The following is a 21,865-nucleotide window of genomic DNA, read 5'->3' on the forward strand; positions in this document are numbered from 1 at the left end:
TCTTTTAATTTTACACTGATACTTCTGTCAGGCTTCAGGAGTAAGGAGTTTTGTTTCCATCTCCAAGGTGTTTCTTGTGAAGATATGCAAATGAATTGAGGTTGAAAGATAAAAAAATACTGCTTTGGGAGAGATGCTCCAGGTCACCCTCCCTCACACCATTCTTGTGGTGTTTCAGAGTGCATTTGATCTGGCACGGGACCAGAAATTCTCATTACCAATATCAGCACCCATCTCTACCACCCCACTGATGTTGTTATCAGCAGCCACTAATGGTGTTGCCCAAGGGATGAGTAACATGCTTTAGAAGCTTTACCTTGTTATTCTGAACTCTAATATCCTTCTCTGCTATTGATATTAAATTTTTTTTTTCAGTAAAGTATAAACAGTTCCTGCAACTTTTTTATTCACCTAATAATTGAAAGATATGCACATGAAGGAGAGCTAGCAATGACTACAGAAATGTACAGTTAACTAGCAGAAAAAAATGTCTCAGAAGAAAAAATGTCCCTAAGATTCCCAGCTCCATGGAAAGGTGTCTCAAAGGTTGTAGCAGAAAGACTAGGCAAAACACTGCAGTAACTATTGCAGGGAACAGTCGGGTTCATTGCTGCCCATGGTCAATCCTGTGCAGAAGCCTGAAGTAGTTCCTAGCCAGCCCATTTAGCAGCACCACCACTTGCAAGGCCAGCTAGCCCCTCGCTGGTGCACGCTAATGCCTGCTCTTCCATGCCAAGCATGTGAGCAACTCTGCTCCTGTGATTCCTGCTTGTGTCTCCTGATAGCCTGCTTGTTCCCAGGCTTCAGTCATTGCTTTCCCCAGAGTGCAGAAAAGTTACCTTTCCAGGTTTTTTCTCTGCAAACTCACAAGAAGGTGGGTGTCGTGCCAGTCTGAGCTCCTTGAAGACAGCACTTAGGCAGTTACAAATTGTGACCTTAAACACAGTCGTGCCCACAGTCTGAGCAGAGTCTGTGAGACCACCTTCCCATCTCAGTCTTGACTCATAAGTCAGATATTTGCATAAATTGAATCACTCTGCCATTAGAGTCAGTGAAGAAACCCATGTGAAAAATTTCAGCTGACAGCTTTCCTTCCAGGTACACATCAGGACCATGAGATGTATTACATTAACTGTGAAGGCATGTACTCTTACTGTATTTTCTGGACCCAGAGCATGCAGGGCATGTGTTATGCATGCCTAAACTTGACAGGAGTGCTGGTCTCGCCAATCTGCTGCAATCGTATGTTTAACGCATTAATTAACAGATTATAATGAGAGCTGAAATTTGCTGTAGTGATTTCTACCAGGCAGCTCTGCAACTAAACATCTCTTTTCCACATACACTGGCAGTGAATTTAAAGCTTAGCTAGGATTTTTTTACTTAATATCTGTGCCCAGTTGATTCTGTGTTGGCAAAGTACTCTGTAAAGAAGAGGTACTGTCTGAGGGCCATTTAATAACCACACTGGCCATCGTCTTTCACAAATACCTCTTGGTTGGTGATAACCCAAACCCTCTAGGCCTTTCTGAATCATTAGAGACTGGCTTACTCATTATAGCCTACAGGCCAAAAATGATGTTTCAAAGACTTAGTGAGATTAAGTCTCAAGACAAATTTAGGTAAGTATTGCTTTCATTTGAATATTTAATTTGATTAAGCCACAATGATATGTTTTCTATTCCTGAGTCTGTGAAATGAGTTGTCTCAAGAACCACACATATACAGGCTGCATTCAAAATCTGCCCTCAAAAAAGCTGAGCTGCTGTGAGCCCTGCACTGGTTTGCTGATGGGAGAAATGGTGGTGGTGGGAGTGCTGGTCCTGCACCTCCTGCTGCTGTGGGTGCTAGCGAGGATGACACTGAAAGCCTAATTCAGCAGGTTACTCTCAAAGGAGAGGGTGTTCAAAGGGACACTGATCAGTAGACAGCATTGAGCCTCCTCTTTGAGGATGGCAGAGCAACTGCTGCAGCTTGGGCCACAGGAAACATATGCATGTGGTTAGGAAAGGAGAGTTAAAGCACACCAGCTTTGACCACAGAGCCAGCAAAGGCAGAGGTTCAGCACTGAGATTCATTCTGGACTTACAAAAGGCGAGGGGAAAAAATGTTTGAGATTGGAGGTAGAAAAGATAAGCCAGGAGCTGCAGTCTACATTATAGGAGTATGAGAAGGACAAGAGGCAGGTACAGAGGAGGGACTGCAAGAATTCGCTTCAGAAGCGGCTGAATTTTGCATTGTGAAATGTTAATCTGAAATATTCCAGAATTAGCAATTAAATGAAGATTTTTGCTTTACCAAAACAAGACAACCACCCACTCCCTGTAGCATGCTCATAACTAGATAGAATAAATAAATAGCAATGCTAGGAACCCATAAAAAAGCTTAATCCTTAATGGGTGTGCTAGATAAGAAGTGCTTCTCCATGTCTTCAGGCATTCTGAAAAGGCATTGGAATAACAGGCACTCCAAATGGTGCTGAGATAGCCCATATTGTGAAGAGGGGACCCACTCCCTCCACCCCCACCAAACACAAACATTTCTGTGTACATTCCAAAGCAACATTTAAAAAGGCTGCAGGAAAAATAACCTGCCTTTAATTTACATAAGTGGAATTGGGTACTCTTTTCTAGAAAACCTGAGCTGACACTGAAATGCCCAGCAGTTTGCTGCTCTCTTTAAAATTGGATATTTATTTGGTTTTTTATTAAGCGAACGATGTCCAAAAGGTTTACTTAAACATTCATGTATTTAATTGGGCTAATTTTTTTCAAGCAAATGAATCCCTACAAACAGGAGTCATTCTTCAACTGAAGATACCCTGCCAAGGACAACCCCATTTGTTGATTAAATTACATTGAATAGATGTAGCTGTTTTGCTAATGGGGATGGGGCGTAACCTCCATAAATACACAGAGAGACTGGTGACCTGTAGAGGGGTCTGCTCTCTGCTCTGTTCTAGCAATCTGTTTTTGCCATCATGAAAAAAAGCACAGTGATAGATTAGGGCTTTGACAAATGACCTCTGGCAAATCTTGTTGGGGGGTTAAGGCCATGATAGGTCTCTGTCATGTTCCTCTGCTTGTGGTTCCCAGCTTCCTGATAGTTAGGGCCTGAATGGAGCTCTGTATTGCAGCATGCCATCTCAGATCACAGATGGAGCAGAGTTCCCACCGAAACACCAGACTATGAACTGGAGCAGTCTTCTGCCACTGTTCTTAGGGTGGTAACCCCTAGCAGTAGGGCAATATAAATAAATGGGGGCAAGAGAAAAAGAGGTATTTATGTTTTAAACCAACACAGTTGTTTGCTCGGTGACCAAGTCAAAGTCCTTAGTCTAAGGACTAGGCCACAGGCTAATGCCCAAGGCAGAGGCTGAAGTTACAAACTAGCAGTGCTCAAAGTGACTGCCTTTTGCTTTTACCAAATGTCTGAGAGTGGATCAAAATCATCTTAATCTCTTGTCACCATGGGAGCTGTTATTGTTATGCTGCATTTTTTACACCCTGGAGTTGCCTGTGGGCCTATTCAGGACAGCACTGATGTGGCACAGCAGTACAGAGCTGCTGACTGAAGGGTGTGAAAGCGAGTCATATCTACACAATCCAATGGTCTGCAAGAGGAATTAGCAGGCAATTTCCTAAAAGCAAGCATCTTTATAGGATATCATATAGCACACATTCAGTTTTTCTGGGCTAGAGGCACTAGTACCATTTTGTTTTCCTTACTAAATGTACCACACAAGAATAACAGCTGAAAAATGAGGGGTTTAGCAGGAAATTCATTGAAGTGAGGGACCCTGCATTAAGGTGAGAATATGCATTAAAGTGAAGACTACACCAGACATTTGCAAAAACTTCCCCATTTTGCAAAACTTAAACTGTGTGGAGAAATCTTCTGACCTTGCATGCCTTTTTTAAAGGGCAATGCAAGTGTATACATGTGAATACATTAGTATTGGTTTTGAATGTCTAAAATCAATATGAGACTTCATTTTAGGCCATTGATTTCCCTAGGTGTGCACGTGGAGAGTGCTCAGTTGTTGCATGCTTATTTCTGTTGTGATGGGTGCAGAGGCAGCTAAATCCCACAGAAGGTCCCAGAGAGGACAGGGCACGCTCAGTTTAACTCACAAAATCAAGCCTCAGTTGGCATCTGATGAAATAGCACTACAAGACCAATACCTAAGAGCCCAAACAGCAAAATGGTTATCTAGAGTAAGGTTAAATTATCTAAACACAAATGACTCATGCCATTGTAGGTGCCCTAGGAAATTTCACCTGGTCTCCAGCTGCCACTTTCCTACCACCAGATGTATGAAATGATATTATGTACTTACCTTATTAACCTGAAAGAATGAAGACACTAAATTCAAGATAAACTCAAATTTTTAAGTTTAACTACTCAGAAAAATTTTTTGTCTTCCTTTGAGGAAATATGGTGTGTTTGGGCAGTCAGGACTCAGCCTAGGTGATGAATGCCTCAGAATTTTTTATGTCCTACCCCATTTTGTGAGAGATTACTTTTTATGTTGTACATTTCCTACCTGGGACCTACATTTTTTTATTCTGCTGGTGATCATTTGTGCTAAAATGCATCCTACAAACATGGCTTGGTGTTTGCTGTATGTAACTACCTTCAGAGCTCATCTTTGAGTTTCATGATGCTTTTCTTTGCTATTCAAGGCAGTGAAAATCATAGATCTGGCAGCAAGGGCTCACATGGCTCAGGTGTGGCTGTCAGCACACCATGGCCTGCCTACCCACCTGGCAGCTGCGGCCACAGCCTGCCCAAAATGCATTCTATGCTTGATCGAGTTCATGTCATCCTTATGAGGTTGGGAACTGTCTCCTGCTCTGTTTCTTCTGCAAGTCCTTCTAGATCCTCTCCAGTTGTTCCATGTACTCTGGCTGTCGCGCTCCATCGCTACCTGTCACGCACAGAGATATCCTAGATCTGGGTGCTCAGCTGCAGCAGCAACCAAAGCAGATGGCTCCAAATGCACACCTTTGCTTGCCCTCTGTGGCAGTCTATCCATCTGAACTGCTGTGAAAGGGCTCTCTTGGCCAAAGTGGCTGGCTGGAGAGCAACTTAAAAGGCTGGCTCCCATCCTGAACTAAACAAGCAGTTTAACTGCCCTCAAAAGAAAACTCAGAAACTTCTCTGTTGAGGGATATTTGTTTCCCAAGATCATTATTATTAAGGTTCCCCTTTGCCACTTTTAGAGGGCTTGAAATATCTTAAAGAGAACTCTTGACTTGATAATTACTTTTGCTGTAGAAATATTAGAGTGAATTATCTTTAAAGCACTTTAAAAGCAAACAGTGCAGTTACTAAAACAACATTAAAAGCCCACAGAAAGCAGTGAATATAAAAAAACCCACACAATAACTTTGTCTACTAGTTAATTTGCCTTAGGTGGCATCATTTCAGCATCTGTCTGAGTGCTGACATACAGTGCCAAAACAATCAAGGAAAGGATTTAGAGGATAGGACAATTTATTAGAATCCTATTAAAGGCAAAGGCTTCAAAGCTGTATTTTTCTATGAGCAATCTATCTGAAAAAGCCAGTTTTCTTGTTCGCAGATCCTCTGCAAACAGCTCAGAGATTTTACCAGTTCATTTTTTTGATTGGGGCTGAGCACAATCTTTACAAGCATATCTGAACTGCAGCTGCTGAGTTCTTAGATAAATGAATGAATCAGTCTGCATGCTAGTAAAGAAAGTGTTTCATCAAGAAACATTTCCTCTTCAGTGCTACCTGGATAACTTCCGTTCTTAAATCTCTGTAAGCCTTTGGTGACTATATCAAGGTCCACATATATTCTATCTAACATAAGGCACTTACCTTTGTTGACAGAGTTAGAACATGGTGTTGTGGTTTAACCCCAGACAGCAACTAAGCACCACAGAGCTGCTTGCTCGCTCACTCCCCTCCCTGAGTGCAATGGGGGAGAGAATCAGAAAAAAAAAAAAAAGGTAAAACTCATGTGTTGAGATAAAGACAGTTGAATAGGACAGAAAAGGAAGGGAAAATAATAATACAATATACAAAACAAGTGATGCCCAATACAATTGCTTACTGACCAATGGCCAGCCAATCCTCAAGCCACAGCATCCCCTAGCTAACTCCTCCCAGTTTATATACTGGGCATGACATCATATGGTATGGAATACCCCTTTGGCTCATTTGGGCCAGCTGTCCTGGCTGTGTTGCCTCTGAACTTCTTGTGCACTCCCAGCCTCTGCTGGCAGGGCAGCATGAGAAGCTGAAAAGTCCTTGACTTGGTATAAACTCTGCTTAGGAACAACTAAAACATCAATGTGTCAATGTGGTGTCAACATTCTTCTCATCCTAAATCCAAAACACAGCACTATACCAGCTACTAGGAAGAAAACTGACTTTATTCCAGCCAAAACCAGGATGCATGGTCATCCAAGGACCCTCTGCAGTCAATAGAGATAAGCAGGAGCATCTAGAAGGTAACTCAGACCACCTGGGAGCAAGTATCTGGTGCTCTTTATTAATTGAAAAGGGCAGCTAAGCTGGTTGTTTGGAATCCCTTCATAGTTAAAGGGAGAAAAATAGGTGCTACTAGAAGAGCAGGGGTTATCTGCTGTACTTTAAATGTCTACCTTAAGATGAAATGCAGTACACTTCTATAGGTGACTTTTTCTCCTTGTTGTCTCCAGAGGGAGACTGGGGTACTAGCCCAGTGTGAATCTCTGCACTGTGGCTGTCCAAAGAGAGGTGAAATTAATTTCACTTCCTGTAATATGTAAGCTTTCTGGCTTCTTCCAGGAGGCTTGAGAGCTCCTCATTAGCAGGACATAAGCTATTTGCTCTTGGGAATTTGAGCATTGTAGTTGACACAAAGTATTGGTTTCTCCTTCATTGCTCCATGATAAATGCACACCTACAGCAAACTTGAGGTTTGATTAAACAAAATTATGTGATCCTCCAAAGAAAGGAGGATTTGCTCATATGAGTGAGTGTCTGCATACAGCAGAACTGAAGAATTTCAAGTTGGTACTTCTTTTTACGCTTTTTTTTACACTTCTGAACTTTAAGTGATTTTATGCATTTAATTACAAACCAAAATATCCAAACTATTTCTTTGACCAATTATAAGTAACCAAAATAGCTTGATCTGTGCATGCATAAGAGATCATATATTTATAAAAAAGATAAATCAATTTAGAAAGTCATATCCATGCAACAGACAAAGAAACCAGCTTCACTAAATTCATTATTTTTTATTAAGCTATTTGTTTGGCTGCAGTTTTACCTTATATAGCTTCTTTCTTTGTTTCACATAACTACTTTAATCCTTTCTGGATGCACTCCAAGTTTTAACTTCTTTTCCTGCTTTTGTAGCTGATTTCACATGACTGTTTTTCATTGTAACTGTGTCAAGAAAAAAATCTTCAGCTGTTTAATTTATCTTGGCTTTGTTTCAAAATAATTGTGCCTTCTTATTAATTAGCTGATTATCTTTTACATTCATTTGTGGCTTTCATATCTCCAAATCCCTGTATATTCCTTAAGATCACACTCCTTACTTTTTTCTCTGATTACTTTTCCAACACCCTGATTGATTACATTAATTCACATTCCCTGTAGTACTGCACTCTCATGTGAAGCTGAATTAGAGTTCCAGCACATCTTTTTTCAAGTAGGAATTGTAGTTTTTATTTTTGAAGGTATATTATTTGTATTCTTCAGCCTGGCTAATTCTGAAACCTTTTTTCCTTCATCTTGGAAAATAGGCTGTACTTAAGGTTAAATGATTAGTGTTTGCCAAATACTCCAGGCTGCAAGCCCAGGGTAGTCTTAACATTAATGGCAGAGAAGGTACAAATATTTAAGATGCTAAGTCTTGCAATCAACAGGTTTGCATCCAAGACACTTTCGTGTTCTGGGTATTTTTTCATAAGTGTCAATTATCGGTTATTTTAGATGAAAATCATATGTTATTTCCAGGACCTTGATAACTATACATGATAACTATTTATAAGACATCATGAGTAGAAATTCTGGTAAAATTCTGTTTTGGCAACTGGATCCTGGCACAGCTCCATGGTAGATCAATTATCTGCAGATTTTCTGTTGCCAAATTTCGCTCACTCCAAATTTGTCTTAATCTTTGATTGCTTTGTATATTGAAGAGGAGGGGGGAGCTAGGGGACATGTATCATGGCCTCGAAGATCATGTTAGAAATCAGGAAAAGGCATGGAAGTGTTTTTTAATAAGCCCATCCATCACTGCAAAACTACCCTTCCACATTCTTTGATTTCTTTTCATTTAGCAAATATTGTCTTATGTTCTATGGGACTTTTTTCTGCAGAATCTTCTTTTGATAGTGTCCTCACTCACCTTGCTTTTGTCCTTTATCTTCAGGAACTGCAATTCCTTTCAATCATTTTACAAAAGAGAGGAGTGTGATGTTTCCACTCTTTCCTTCTTTTATTTGCTTGGAAAATGGCCATCCATCCCTATAGCTGCAAGGTCTGTTATTCTATGATTCCAGGGTTCATCCTGACACTCTCTTGTTGCCAATCCCAGTAAAACAAATGTGAAAACGAAGTTCTTAATATCTGGCTACAAATTTACGTGAGCTGACTTGGGACAGCCCTGCTTCACTGAGCAACCAAGAGCTCCAATTATTTATGCTCTCCTTTACCAAAAGAACCCAAACCAACTAATCCAAGGATCCAGAACTAACCAAACGCTGAAGCTAAAGCTTCTCCCTCCATACTGACCTGTCAGGTAAAGACTTATTTGTTAAATGCAACACCATTTCTGTGCAGAGAAGGAAACTGCTGTGATGCATGTCATCTCTATCAGCTAGAAGGGTACTTCAGCTGCTGGGGAATTTACTTTGGCATGAAACCAGATCCAGCCCATCTTATGAGCAAGAACATGTACACATTCTTACATGCATCTCCATGCCCTAAATAGACTGGCACACTTCTACCTGTATATATGTATTCCTATGCATCCTTAAGGAAAACAACAGCTTCTGTGTCTTCGTGTGTGTGAAAATTGACATGGTTTCAATAGTTGTTTTAATACTATCAAGTAATTAGGTGGTCTTGCTCTTCATTTTAGAGTTTTGACATTAAAAAAATGGGAAATTGTAATGCAGCATTTCTAATCTTTAATATGATGGGCTCCATGAAGCCAAACTGCTCTATTTGATGGTTGAATTTAAGCCCCAGTTCTGCAAAGATCTTAACTGTTTGCTTATCTCTGAATACATGACTAGTCCCACTGATGTCAGTGCAATAAAATTTGAACATGACAAAGGGTCCTTCTATGGTATGTATTATTATAATATAAAAATATAAAGCTAGAAAGCAAAGTCTGTCTTCTCTAACATATAACATTTCTATGGGTGTATTTTGTTTCATTTGATGTTACATTTAATTACTCATTAACCCTGCTTTTTATGAAGTTTCCTGTTCTTTTTAAAATGAATGTTTAATATCAAAGCAAAGCAGAAGTCATTTTACAATTTAAAGTGCAACTAAATTACCCAATTATTGACAACCAATAATCTTTCTTTAGGGTGCAGTGGATTAAAATAGGTCATACTTGTAGTAAAATGAGAACACCAGAGCAGAAACATAAACTCCAAAATATTTTCTCTCGTTGTGCAATACACAATTATAAAAGGGGTAGCATTGTTTCATTGTGACACGTGGCTATGTAGTGTAGGCAATCATTCATTGCGACAGGTACCTTTGAGATGAATTATCTCTGGCCTTATAGCTATACTTAGCTATGGACCTAGGACTTACCTATACTTACAATGAAAAGTATAGCCAAGTCCTATACCCTCAGACACCTTCCCCGCTGCAGGCTCTTCAGCACAGTAGCTTGAAATGCTGTTCTGCTCAGCATCATCCAAGTACAGATCAAGCTATTTTATCTGAGGCCTCCCATTGCTCCTGGCACAGGCTGGAAATAATGGCCAGGTTTATTGCTGTGTTATTATTGCTCTAAGGTCAGGCTCCTGGCTCTTTCATCTGTTCTCCTGCACTCTCCCTTTCTTTCATTTTTTCATCTTGACCCAACACAGACTTGTGAACTACATTGAATTTGTTAGATCAAGAGGCTGCCTGTCATGCCTCAGAGCATTAAGTAGGGCAGTGGTCCTTAGGGTAAATGGAGCATGGTATGGAGAAATAAACAAACATTATTCTCTTTATCCAAGGCTGAATGTGCATGTTGTATCTGTTGAGCACATCTCTGACACTGATTTAACAGCTCTTTCTTCTTAATATGTATTGCGTACACAGTCCCCCTCTCCCACTATCAAGGCACAAAAGTTGAAATCACACCATGCAAAAGTTCAAATTTACTTCATTCTGTCCCACCTAGGTCACACCTTTGGGCAGTATTGCCAGGTGATTCTTTAAACTCTTTTTAAAGTAGCATTTTAACATTTATTTTCTCTACCTGGAAGCATCATGATGAGAAAGTTTTACTTTTTCAAGCTGCAACTACAATTCCCTAGTACTTTTAGGAATACTTAACAATTTAAAAAGACCTATCAGATGGAGTCTGTCTTATCAAAAGAAATGCTTTAGCACACCCCACCCTGGTATAAACGTGATCATTTTCAAAGTAATCCAATGGATTTAGACATATGGTTTATGCTTAGGTCTGGCTTTGAAATTCCCAGTGGAAACTGTAGGCAGTGGCAAAGCAATAGATGGTCCAGAGACAGGTCTTTCCAGGGACTGTTGTGCAATTGGGCAAGGATCAGCATCAGTGACATTGCCAGGCACTTGGAGGCTCTCCATGGTCTTCTCTTTAGGAAGTCAGACTCTCTGTGTGGTCTTCTGCAAGGAAGCCAAGAATGGTGTTAATCTACAGAGCATAACCAGATTACAAAACCAAGTAAATCTCTCCATCTGCTTCAGCACATTAAGGAGAGAGGCTCATGAGTTCAAGCCAAGGCCACAGCTCCTCAATTCCTCTGGTCACATCAGGATCTTTGTTTCACTGGACACTTCTTTAAATAAAAAGTTTTGTGGGTTATGAATTCAAAATGAAACAAGTACTATGCTTCCTGCTTGTCGTGGTTTAACCCCAGCCAGCAACTAAGCACCACGCAGCCGCTCACTCGCTGCCCCCCCATCCAGTGGGATGGGGGAGAAAATCGGGAAAAAGAAGTAAAACTCGTGGGTTGAGATAAGAACAGTCTAATAGAACAGAAAAGAAGAAACTAATAATGATAATGATAACACTAATAAAATGACAACAGTAGTAATAAAAGGATTGGAATGTACAAATGATGCGCAGGGCAATTGCTCATTACCCGCCGACCAACACCCAGCTAGTCCCTGAGCGGCGATTCCCTGCCCCTACTCCCCAGTTCCTATACTAGATGGGACGTCCCATGGTATGGAATACACCGTTGGCCAGTTTGGGTCAGGTGCCCTGGCTGTGTCCTGTGCCAACTTCTTGTGCCCCTCCAGCTTTCTCGCTGGCTGGGCATGAGAAGCTGAAAAATCCTTGACTTCAGTCTAAACATTACTTAGCAACAACTGAAAACATCAGTGTTACCAACATTCTTCGCATACTGAACTCAAAACATAGCACTGTACCAGCTACTAGGAAGACAGTTAACTCTATCCCAGCTGAAACCAGGACACCGCTGTGGTGTCAACCTGAGATCTTCAGAGTGGCCAAGATCATAAGTGTTGCCTCCTACTAACATCTCCTTACAAAGCTGGCCTGACAATATCCTGCAGACAGTCAGTGGACATGCTGTCTGCCTTGAGGCATGCTAATGTTTTGGACATGTTGAGATATACAGACAGACGTCTTGTGTGTCTCGTGCCTAAGGCAGGATTAGCCAAGTTGATAATTGCCTGGACCTCAAACCTTGCCCTGTAGGATGCCATTGGGACAGAGTATGGACACGCCACCTGTTTCAGCTCTGTCTTTCTAGATGGAAACTCTGTTACCTTCTGTTCTCTGGAGGGAAGAATGGTTTCTGCTGCTTTTTCCAGAGGGTGGGAAGGAAGTGTATTGATGTTTGTGCCTTACTGAGAGCACTCACTGCTCGAAGCAGGGCGATATCACCCAAGATGGCAACACAGGGAGAACCTCAGTTGTAATGAGTCCCAAGCACTCAAGATCAAAATGACCAAGATGTTGTCCTGAGGAGCAATAGCAGCTGTCTCCTCGCTTTTCGGAGATCTCTGAGGAGGCTTCCTCCCTGTTGCAGCTGCTGTTTTCCTGATTTCCTCTTCTACTGCAGGCACAGTGGTGCCTGGAAGGGGAGGAATCACTTTATGGTCCACCGTGGGATTCCCCAGCACCATTCGCTGGTGATAAGTTTGGCTGTATAAAGATACTGAGGCCATTAAATATATTCAAGGCCATATTGTGACACTGCTAAACACATTAAACAAAAGATCAGTGAAGTTTTCAGCAATGAGTTGTGGCCTTGGGTGAGGATAGGGAAATTTCTCTATTTTTGTATTTCTGGACTCCCTTCCCACAGCAGCCCCCATGCAGGTAGTCCCCTGACACCACGTTCCTTCGCAGATGGTCAGGATTGGTGCCTGTGCGAGGGGGACATGAACAGGTTCCCCACAGCCATGTCCTGGGTTATTGTCACCCAGCAGCTTGCAGCTGGGTCCAGTTTCGAGCCCTGTCACTGCGATGGCTGAGCTGGACCCACTCAGCTCTTTCTGAAGGGAGCAGGCCCTGGCCCAAGTTACCTGCAAACCCTCAAAATCTCAGTCAAAAATAACCAAAATATCCTCAAATGCTGGCTGGAGGAGGAGAAGAAAGAGAAGGGTGGGAAAAGCCCTCTTCCGACTGCAGCCGCTGCGGAGAGCGGTGCCGTGGACGCTCCCTGGGCCGGGCGGGCAGGAGGACGGCTGCCTTGTGGCTGGCGCACTCGCGGTGCCGGCAGCCTCAGCTTCGGCTCCCACGTGGCGTTTCCCCCGTGTGTCAAACAGCAGCTGGCCAAACTAGCGAGCTCAGAGGCCTGACTGCTGAACCTGTATGGAAAATGAAGGGGAGCCATTTAAACAGCTTGGCTTCTCTAATTGCTTGAATTACGCCCTGTGTTCCCTGTCTGAGGTGGACATACAAGCGGGCAGAAACCTAGAAAAGTGCTTTTTCCTGGGTGGGCAGAAAGGAGGGTTGCGGCAGCGCTTCCTCCCCCGGCTAACGCTGTGCCGCGTCGCTTTGTTTCCCTTGCAGGGACCTGCCACATCGGCTGGGCCTACTACTGCACGGGCGGGGGTGCGGCGGCGGCCATGCTGGTGTGCACCTGGCTGGCCTGCTTCTCCGGCAAGAAGCAGAAGCAGTACCCCTACTGAGCCGGCCCCGGTGTGCGGGCGCTGCCAGACGCCCGAGGGGCTTGCCGATGTCTTCTGGAAAACGACGACGAACAAGACATTTTTAAGTGCTTTCTCTCTGGAGTGGGCGTGGGGTGGGACGGCAGGTGGCCCCAGGGAGGGCAGGGAGGTGAACAGCAGCGCAAAGCCACCCAGCCGGGCTGGAGAGGGATGGGCTTTCTCACCCGAGCTCGCTCGTAGTTGGCTCCGCAAAAATATAAGCAAGGAAAACTCCGCTTTGGCAAATGATGAAATTCTGCGTGCAGCAATTAATTGAGAGGTTGGTGAGGGGATGGCAGTGCCGGCGACTGGGGTAGCGTCCGGCAGCCCCTTGGCATGGCTCCCAAAAGCACACGCGCACGCACAGATGTTGACCATGGCACAAGATGGGTAGAGAGGAAACTTTTTTTGGTGCGATTCTTCTTTCTTTCCCTTTTTTTTTTTTTTTTTTTTTTACTTCTCTCTGGTGGTTTAAAATTCAGTGTTGCAACACTTTTTAATCTATACATTAAACTTAATAAAAGGACCAATAAGCCACTTTATCAGTATTTTGTATATTCTCTACACATTTTTCTTCCCCAAACATTTAGCCACTGCTTATTCAGCCCTATATAACTTTTATTAAGCCTCTGTGTTTTCAGCATTATTAAAAAAATGCAACATAATTACTTGGCATATGTAGCCTTTCCCTATAGTACTTTTATGAAGTGCAGTAAATGGACGTTTTTCTGTCCATTGGAAATTCCATTCACGGTACTGTAGAGTTCTGTTGGTTATGTACAACTAACAGGAAACTTCTTCCAGACATAGATTTCTGTTGCTGTTACGTTTAGCTCATTGATGTCGTATTGTGCTGTACCATGTTTATTATTTCAATATTCATTTTTGTAAAAAAAATATATATAATATGTGCTATTTTATGTTTGTATTTGCAAAATCTCTGTAAATAAATTTTTCCTTGATCAATACTTGCAATGCATGGTCGTGTCAATAGATGAAAAAGTTCCTTTCCAGATCCCCATTGGAAAAAAACTCAGAAATAATCATGACTTTTATAACCATGCTGTATCCTTTTTCCCTGTAAAACACATACATTTAGGGTTCGGTTACATTGCCTGAGGACAGACATCTATTGCCACTGGAGGTTTTCTGGCATATCCCACATTTTTCCCTAATGCTGCCAGGTGTCCTGCAGGACTTCTGTGAGACCTTCCCCATTTTGTCCTGGCTGCTGCTGTGGACTCAGCATTTCACACAGCATTGCATATCCCTGTTTAGGTGGTTGAAACAAGCCCTTACTTTCTTAATTGCATCACTACTGATCAAATAGCTACCAGGCGGTATTCCCTGCACAAGACACCGGCACTGTACACACAAAACTCAAAACCAATCTTTTATTTTCTTTAAGAAAAACAATGTGAACTTAGAGCATGGGAACTTGTAGGGCGGTTTCAATCATGATATTAAATGATGTTATTCCCTTTCAAATTTGTTTTTCTGCTTGTTTTCTCAATACGATATTTCTGTTGTGTATTTCTAATTTACCTTTTATGTTCTAGTTGCTGTTCTGCTGGTTAATAACACTTGTAGTTGTTGCAACTCTGAAAATGTGCAGTTGCTTTGTACATTATGCTGGGCAGCTTTTTGGAGGTATGTGGAAATAGCAATGTTAGCTTACAGTGATCAGTCCTGATATCGCTGAACTGAATTTTATCGAGTTTCATTATAGGCTAAGCACTATTTACTCGCTTTGTGGTGCTGTGCAGTGAAAACAAAATTGTACTTTACCCCTCCCAGATTAGCCCATAATACCCTATCGCATCCGACTGCACTTCTGCTGAGAAGCACACCAACCATTCTGCGGGGGCTTGCCTCCCTGCACGCTTTTCCACTGGCATCAGCAGCAGTGGGACATGGAGTTCTTCCCTGCTGCTTCAGGGTTTCAGGGGTTGTCCCTTCTCATGAGCACTCATGACCATACCCAAACCTGCTGCGGAAGGTCAGTGGTGTTCCATATACCTTCACAGTAAGTCCGAATATGCCTGTTAGGGTGTGGATTGCTGCTTTATTGAAACCAAAGGATATATAAACACAACTTTGGCTGTGGTTCCCCTGGCTCTGGTAAGATTTTTGGCAGGATCTCAACAGAAAAATGCTGCCTTTGTACAGTATGCTACTGCGGAAACATGCCTTTCCTTCCACTGAAACTGCAGGTTGCTATACAAAGTTTCAGTGACTTGGCTATAAAAATATAAGTGTTATTCTAAATTTGGCCCTCTCTAGATTGTATCCTGGACCATGCATCATGGAGAACATTTTGACTTTTTTTAGATCTTCCTGTGCTCAGGTTTGGGCTTGATTTATCATGACAAACTGGAACTATGCAATTACCTCATGAAGAAAATTAGGGTTTCGTTACAATGCAATACAATTATAGCATGACTGACTTTCTCTGAATTTGTATACAATCTCCTTTTTTCAATTTAGGATTGAATAAAATGCCAATTTTTAATAATCAAGCCAATGATATATGCTGCACCTGCTTTATAGCTGTTTATCGTATAGCCTTCATCTGCTGTGATATGAATAAACCAATCACAGCTTAACTAGGTTTGTCCATATTTGTGCATTTTGATTCTGATATCCATTTTGCACTAGAATACAAATACCATTTATTATCATGGTTACCAAGCCTCACAGCTACAAACTCTAATAACTTCGAACTGGGCAAAAGATTGCTTTCAATTTCACAGTATGAAATGTCAATGAAATATTTACAATATTTACTATGTTTAATTTTCCATTTATGTATTCTTCAAGATGAGGAGCTTGGCCTTGCATTTGTCAAAATGAAAGCCGTAAGCTTGCACAGGCTCTAAGGTCGCTGAATTCTGTCCTTGCCGTTGCTGGCAATCGTATCACATAATCCTGTTCATAAATTTATCAAGCTGTATTTTTAAACTATTTAAGCAGCTTTCCCCTGACAACTACATTGGGAAATTTATTCTGAAATCTCACTCTTTGGGTGATTAGACACTTCCTAAGTTCCAGACTACCCTGTGTTCTGGAGCTCACTGTCAACACAGATGTCAGAGGTCACAGCCTGCTTCCAACAAATAACTTTGGGAGCAGTAAGTTTCACCCATCACTCCTAACTATACAGGTGCTATATAGAAACAAAACGTGTGGTCACAGACTACTGTTCATTATCAGAAGCTATCTTAGGACCACAGGATAATTCAGATGGGAAGGGACCTCTGGAGGTCTGTAGTCCAGCCTCCTGCCCAAGGCAGGGTCAGTCACGAGGCCACAACTGGGTGCTCAGGGGTTTACTTCATCTGGTCCTGAAAACCTCCAAGGATGGAGATGCACAACATCTCTGGGCAGCCTGTGCCACTGCCTCACTGTCCTCTTGGGGAAACAGTTTTCCTTATAACTGATCTCTTGTTTCAACTAATGACCACTGTCTCATCCTCCCACCAAGAATCACTGAGAAGAGCTCATCTCTATCTTCTGTCACCTCCGCATAGGAAGTGGGTGGCTACTGCTGGGTTATCATTCCCCCACCCCAAGCCATCTTTTCACCAGGCTGAATAAACCCCTGTTTTGGGTTTGTGTGGTGGGGTTTTTTGGTAGCAGGGGAGGGGGCTGCAGGGGTGGCTCCTGTGAGAAGCTGCTAGAAGCTTCCCTGGCTCCAAGTCGGACCCGCAGCTGGCCCAGGCTGAGCCCATCAGTGACAGTGGTAACACCTGTGGGAGAGCAGCTTTAAGAGGGGAAGCCTGCAGTGAGTAGGGGATTGGAATGTGAGAGGAACCCCTCTGCAGACAGTAAGGCCAGTGAGGAAGGAGGGGAGGAGGTGTGCTGGAGGAGGGGATGTCCCTGCAGCCCGTGGTGAGATGGCAGGCTGCCCCCCCAGCCCATGGAGGGGAGCAGAGGCCCCCCAAGATGGCTGTGACTGTGTGGGAAAGCCCGTGCTGGGGCAGTCTGTGACTGAAGATCGGCCCGTGGGAAGGACCCACGCCAGGGAAGTTTGTGAGGAACCGCAGCCCGCGGGAAGGACCCATTCCAGGGAAGTCTGTGAGGAACGGCAGCCCGCGGGAAGGACCCACGCCAGGGAAGTCTGTGAGGAACCGCAGCCCGCGGGAAGGACCCATTCCAGGGAAGTCTGTGAGGAACTGCAGCCCGCGGGAGGGACCCATGCCAGAGAAGTTGGTGAAGGGCTGTCTCCCGCGGGAGGGACCCCACGGCGGAGCAGGGCCCGAGTGAGGAGGAGTCCTCCTCCCCCTGAGGAGGAAGGAGCGGCAGAGACCAGGTATGACGGACCGACCCCAACCCCCATCCCTGTTCCCCTGCGCCGCCCGCCGGGGAGAGGAGGTGGAGAGAACCGGGAGTGGAGGCGGGAAGGCTGGGGGGAAGGTGTTCTCAGGTTGGGTTTTACTTCCTAATATCCTTGTTTTGATTGGATTGGTAGTAAGTTAGATTGATTTTGTTTCTTCCCCAAGTTGAGCCTGTCTTTTGCCCGTGACTGTAAGTGGGGAGCGATCCCTCCCAGTCCTTGTCTCGACCCACGAGCCTGCCTTTATATTTTCTCCTCTGCATCCCACTGGGTCCGGGGAGGACGAGTGAGCGAGTGGCTGCGTGGTGCTTTGCTGCCGGCAGCCCTGACCCCTGTCTTCCCTGCACAGGATGAGCACTCCAGTCCCCAGGTCCTTTCCACAGAGCTGCTCCCTGGCCAGGCAGCCCCTGGCCTGTGTCACTGCAGGGGCTTCTTCCTTCACAGGTGCAGGACTTGGCATTTGTCCTTACTGAATATCATAAGGTTCCTATTGTCCTGTTCCTCCAGCCTGTCTCAGTCCCTCTGAATGGCAGCCCTACTCTTCAGTATATTGACTGGTCCCCCCAACTTGGTGTCATCTGCAAACTTGAGAGCACACTCCTCCAGCTTTTCCAGGTCACTGAACAGGACAGGTTCCAGGATACACCTGCGATACCCCACACACTACATGCATCCAGGTAGGGTCCAGCCAGGAGCCATGACCTCTGATCCTTGTCATCCAACCAGGCTTTTACCCATCTGGTTGCCTATCTATCCAGACAGTAAAGTCCCAACCTGGGTACAAAAAACTGTGGGAGCCTGTGTCAAAAGCCTTGCTAAAATCCATGCAAATGACAACCGCTGCTCTTCTCTCAATTACAAATGCAGTCACTTTACTGTGGAAGGCCACTGGGTAGGTCAGGCACAGTTTGTTTTTAATAAATGCATGCTGACTGCTCCCAGTCAGTGAAATGAGGTCATAAGGGGCTACCAGTGGAAATAAGGTATTGGGATCCTGTTGCCTTTGTGTGCTTGACTTTTAGTTTGCATTGCTAAATACAGAAAAAAGTCATCAAAAAATCTAGAAATATGAAGGGTAGGAAGAATATTGACCGCTGGAAGTTGGAAATTTACTTCATATATAAGTTTGAGGCAGTTGGAGGTGGAAGAACTTGATGCAATACTATATTTATTTTAAGTTGGGTCTTCAGGAATGACTTCAGGAGAACACATTTTGAGTAGAAAATTCTCCCACACAAACCCCAGAGAGCTGGGGACTTTCTTTGCCTATGCAGCATAGTGTGCAGTGCCAAGACTCTTGTCCTGAGCACTAACACAGTATTTACTGAAAGGGAAAATGCAAATTCTGTCATTCAAGCAGTGAGAAGCTTTTCTGCATATATATGAGACATGTGAAGGCCCTGTCTGGAGTTTGAGAGGACATTATTCTCTTTCTGTAAAAAAAAAAAAAAAAAAAAAAAAAAAAGCCATTACTTTTCAAGACTTACATGTTAACAAATGACTCAAACTTTCACTATATGCTGTAAAGTTTGCTCCCTCCCCAAAATACAAATACATGTCTACGGAAAAAAAACCCTCCACTTTAAAAATGTTTTGAAATGAGAGTTAGATTAACTCCTGAGGCAGTTTAACCCCTCTATTTCCTTTTTCTTGACATAAAATTCAGAAATCAGTTGCAACTGCAATTTATCTGTCATTCTAGAGTTTGAAATAGTCTATGAAAAATATCAAACTGAATGACAAGACAGATAATCTGTACATCAACATAAGCATTAATTCTACTCTACATACTTAACCTTTCAGAGAGACAATGGTGAAATTAGGTATGTCTTTTTTCGAAGTGACATTTTAGTGTAATCCCTTAAGCAGACAGGATTTTAAATATATGCTTTCAAGTAAGTATTAAGTGTTTTTATTATTATTATTCAAATAATGATGGACCAGAGAAAATGAGGAGAATTTTGAAACCGTTTCAAGTTTAATTGTCTTAGTGGCAGGAAGGATGGTTATTAGGTTAAATAAAAATAGGTGGCCTTTTTTAATGTTCCTCACCAGGAAACAGAATATTCATTGAAATTTATATGGATATTTTAGCTGAGTAAAGACAGACTCTGACTGCTTTCATGGACAATTTTATGACCTTTTAGTGTGCTAAAAGTATCTGCTAAGAATATCAGTATCTTAGGGATATTCTACATTATGCTGAGCATATTAAATTAAGCCATCACAGGGAAAATGATAATCTGAAAGGAACATAAGGCACAACTTCATTATACCCATCTACATTGTCAGGGCCCAGCACATTGTTGCCTGCTTCCCTGGCTGCCTAAGAGCAAATGAACTATATGTTACTCTGCTTTAAGCATCCTCCATCACACAGGGATATCTTGTGGCCTTCAAGTATCTCCTCAACAGGCACTGCGGACCATACTGAGCATCACTAGAAGTATGATCGTCTCCAAACACGCCTCAAGCATGATTGTTATGCCAGTGGTTATAGATCAGTTTGGCTTCTCAGACTGAAAATGGTAAAGCAATGCTAGAACACAGAAAAGCCACCTATCACCTCAAGTCTAAGCCAAATGCAAGTCTATGTTGGCAGGCAGAATGCTGCTAACTGTCCATGGGGATGGGAGGAAAGTTTGCTGTCACCATGGAAAGCAGCTGTTGGCTCCTGTCTGCGGCAAGACTGAGCAGCCCCAAGAGTGGGCATGTGAGTCTGTAACTACTCAGGTAACTTTCCAGCTGTTTTTCTTATAGGACATGCATGGAGGCCACTGCTTGAGTTCCCAAGAGAACACATTAAAGACAAAAGAGTGCTCCCATCTTGCTTGTCCCCCTCAGAGGCAGTCCCACCTGGGGCAGAGCAAAATGCTTGTGTACAGCTCCTGCAGCAGCCCTGGTGTGTGAGACCCCTGCACCAAGCCTCAGCTCCAGGACCAGAGGATAAAGACAACAGCACAGCGGCCAAGGTGTTTCATGTGCTCCATATGCTTTTGAAAACTGCATGCAGCCCTGCTCTGCCTACATGAATGTTTTCATTCTCCAGGAGTTATAGGTAACTTTGACCCTCTTCACACCAGACAGCAAAATCAGTATCTAAGTACACTTAATAAATAAAGGTTGTTGGGCTGTATAGACAGAGTCATGCTGCAAAGCCCTTTTGCTCCAGCTCACACCAAAGAACTGAGTGTTTCATCAAGTAATGGATGGCCCTTTTCTACACAGGGCTACTGATTGGGTTGTTTTCTACAAATTCCTCTGCCCCTCAGCCCAATAATTTTATCCTGTTCCCTGAATCTCTGCCAGATCTAACTGCTTTTTAAAACCTTGGGCTTTTGAAAGCGTGGTAGATGTTAAAGGGAAAACAAGCAGTTCATGCGAATACTTTTTCTGTTAAGGATTCCAGTCACTTCAGTGGGCTTGGATCAAACTCCATGACTCTGATCCAAAAACTATAGGAGCCAATGGCAAATAGTCCACTGGCTTAGCTCAGGCACAGATTCAATGGGCAAAATGCCATAACTATTCTATATATGACTTTGTATTATGTTCTGGTAAACTGTCCATCTTTTTTTCCTATGGAAAAAATATGCACACATGCACACATTTTATAAGCAAAAAAATCCCTACATCTTTCTTGGTTTTGTACTTATCTGAATGTTCCTTGTCATCTGAGAATTAACTAAAACAAGATCCTACAAATGCAAAAATCTATGTGGCACATAATTTGGGCAGTTAGTATTTATTTAGGAGTTTTATCTTCAAAGATCAGAAACTTAAAAAAAATGTTTTGGAATGATTTTGCAGACAAACTAGCTGCCAGATTTGGATAATAAAGCACCTTTTTTGCAAAGCAATCCAGCTGTGCATCCTTATCTTGCCTGTTCCAGAGGAAGAAAATGAAAAGTGGATTCACTAACATAATGAACATTTCAAAGGATGTAAAGTAAAATCTGTTATATGATGTAAGGCTGCAGTTCTTAGATGATATTACGAGGCTGGGTGAGTCCGAAGAGACTTTTTCTACTGCCAAATAGAAAGACAAAGAACAAAAAGTAGAAACATAGCCATACACTGGGGGGTTTACTGAGGACCCCACTACAGGGTGGTAGCAGACGCTCCATACCTATGACTCACTGTGGCTCAGTAAGTC

The 21,865-nt window shown here is 42.9% G+C and overlaps 1 protein-coding gene across 1 annotated transcript in view; it reads left to right on the forward strand.

Moving 5' to 3' along the window:
- LHFPL6 (LHFPL tetraspan subfamily member 6) overlaps positions 1-14,348 on the forward strand; it is a 147,272-nt gene extending 132,924 nt beyond the window's left edge. The window contains exon 4 of the mRNA XM_075046334.1: positions 13,237-14,348. Coding sequence (XP_074902435.1) covers positions 13,237-13,355 — 119 coding nt within the window. The 3' untranslated portion in view covers positions 13,356-14,348. The remainder of the gene's footprint in view (positions 1-13,236) is intronic.
- Positions 14,349-21,865: the final 7,517 nt, after the last annotated feature.

This window comes from Buteo buteo, chromosome 14 (assembly GCF_964188355.1).
Source record: "Buteo buteo chromosome 14, bButBut1.hap1.1, whole genome shotgun sequence".
In the NCBI taxonomy this organism is placed as follows: Eukaryota; Metazoa; Chordata; class Aves; order Accipitriformes; family Accipitridae; genus Buteo; species Buteo buteo.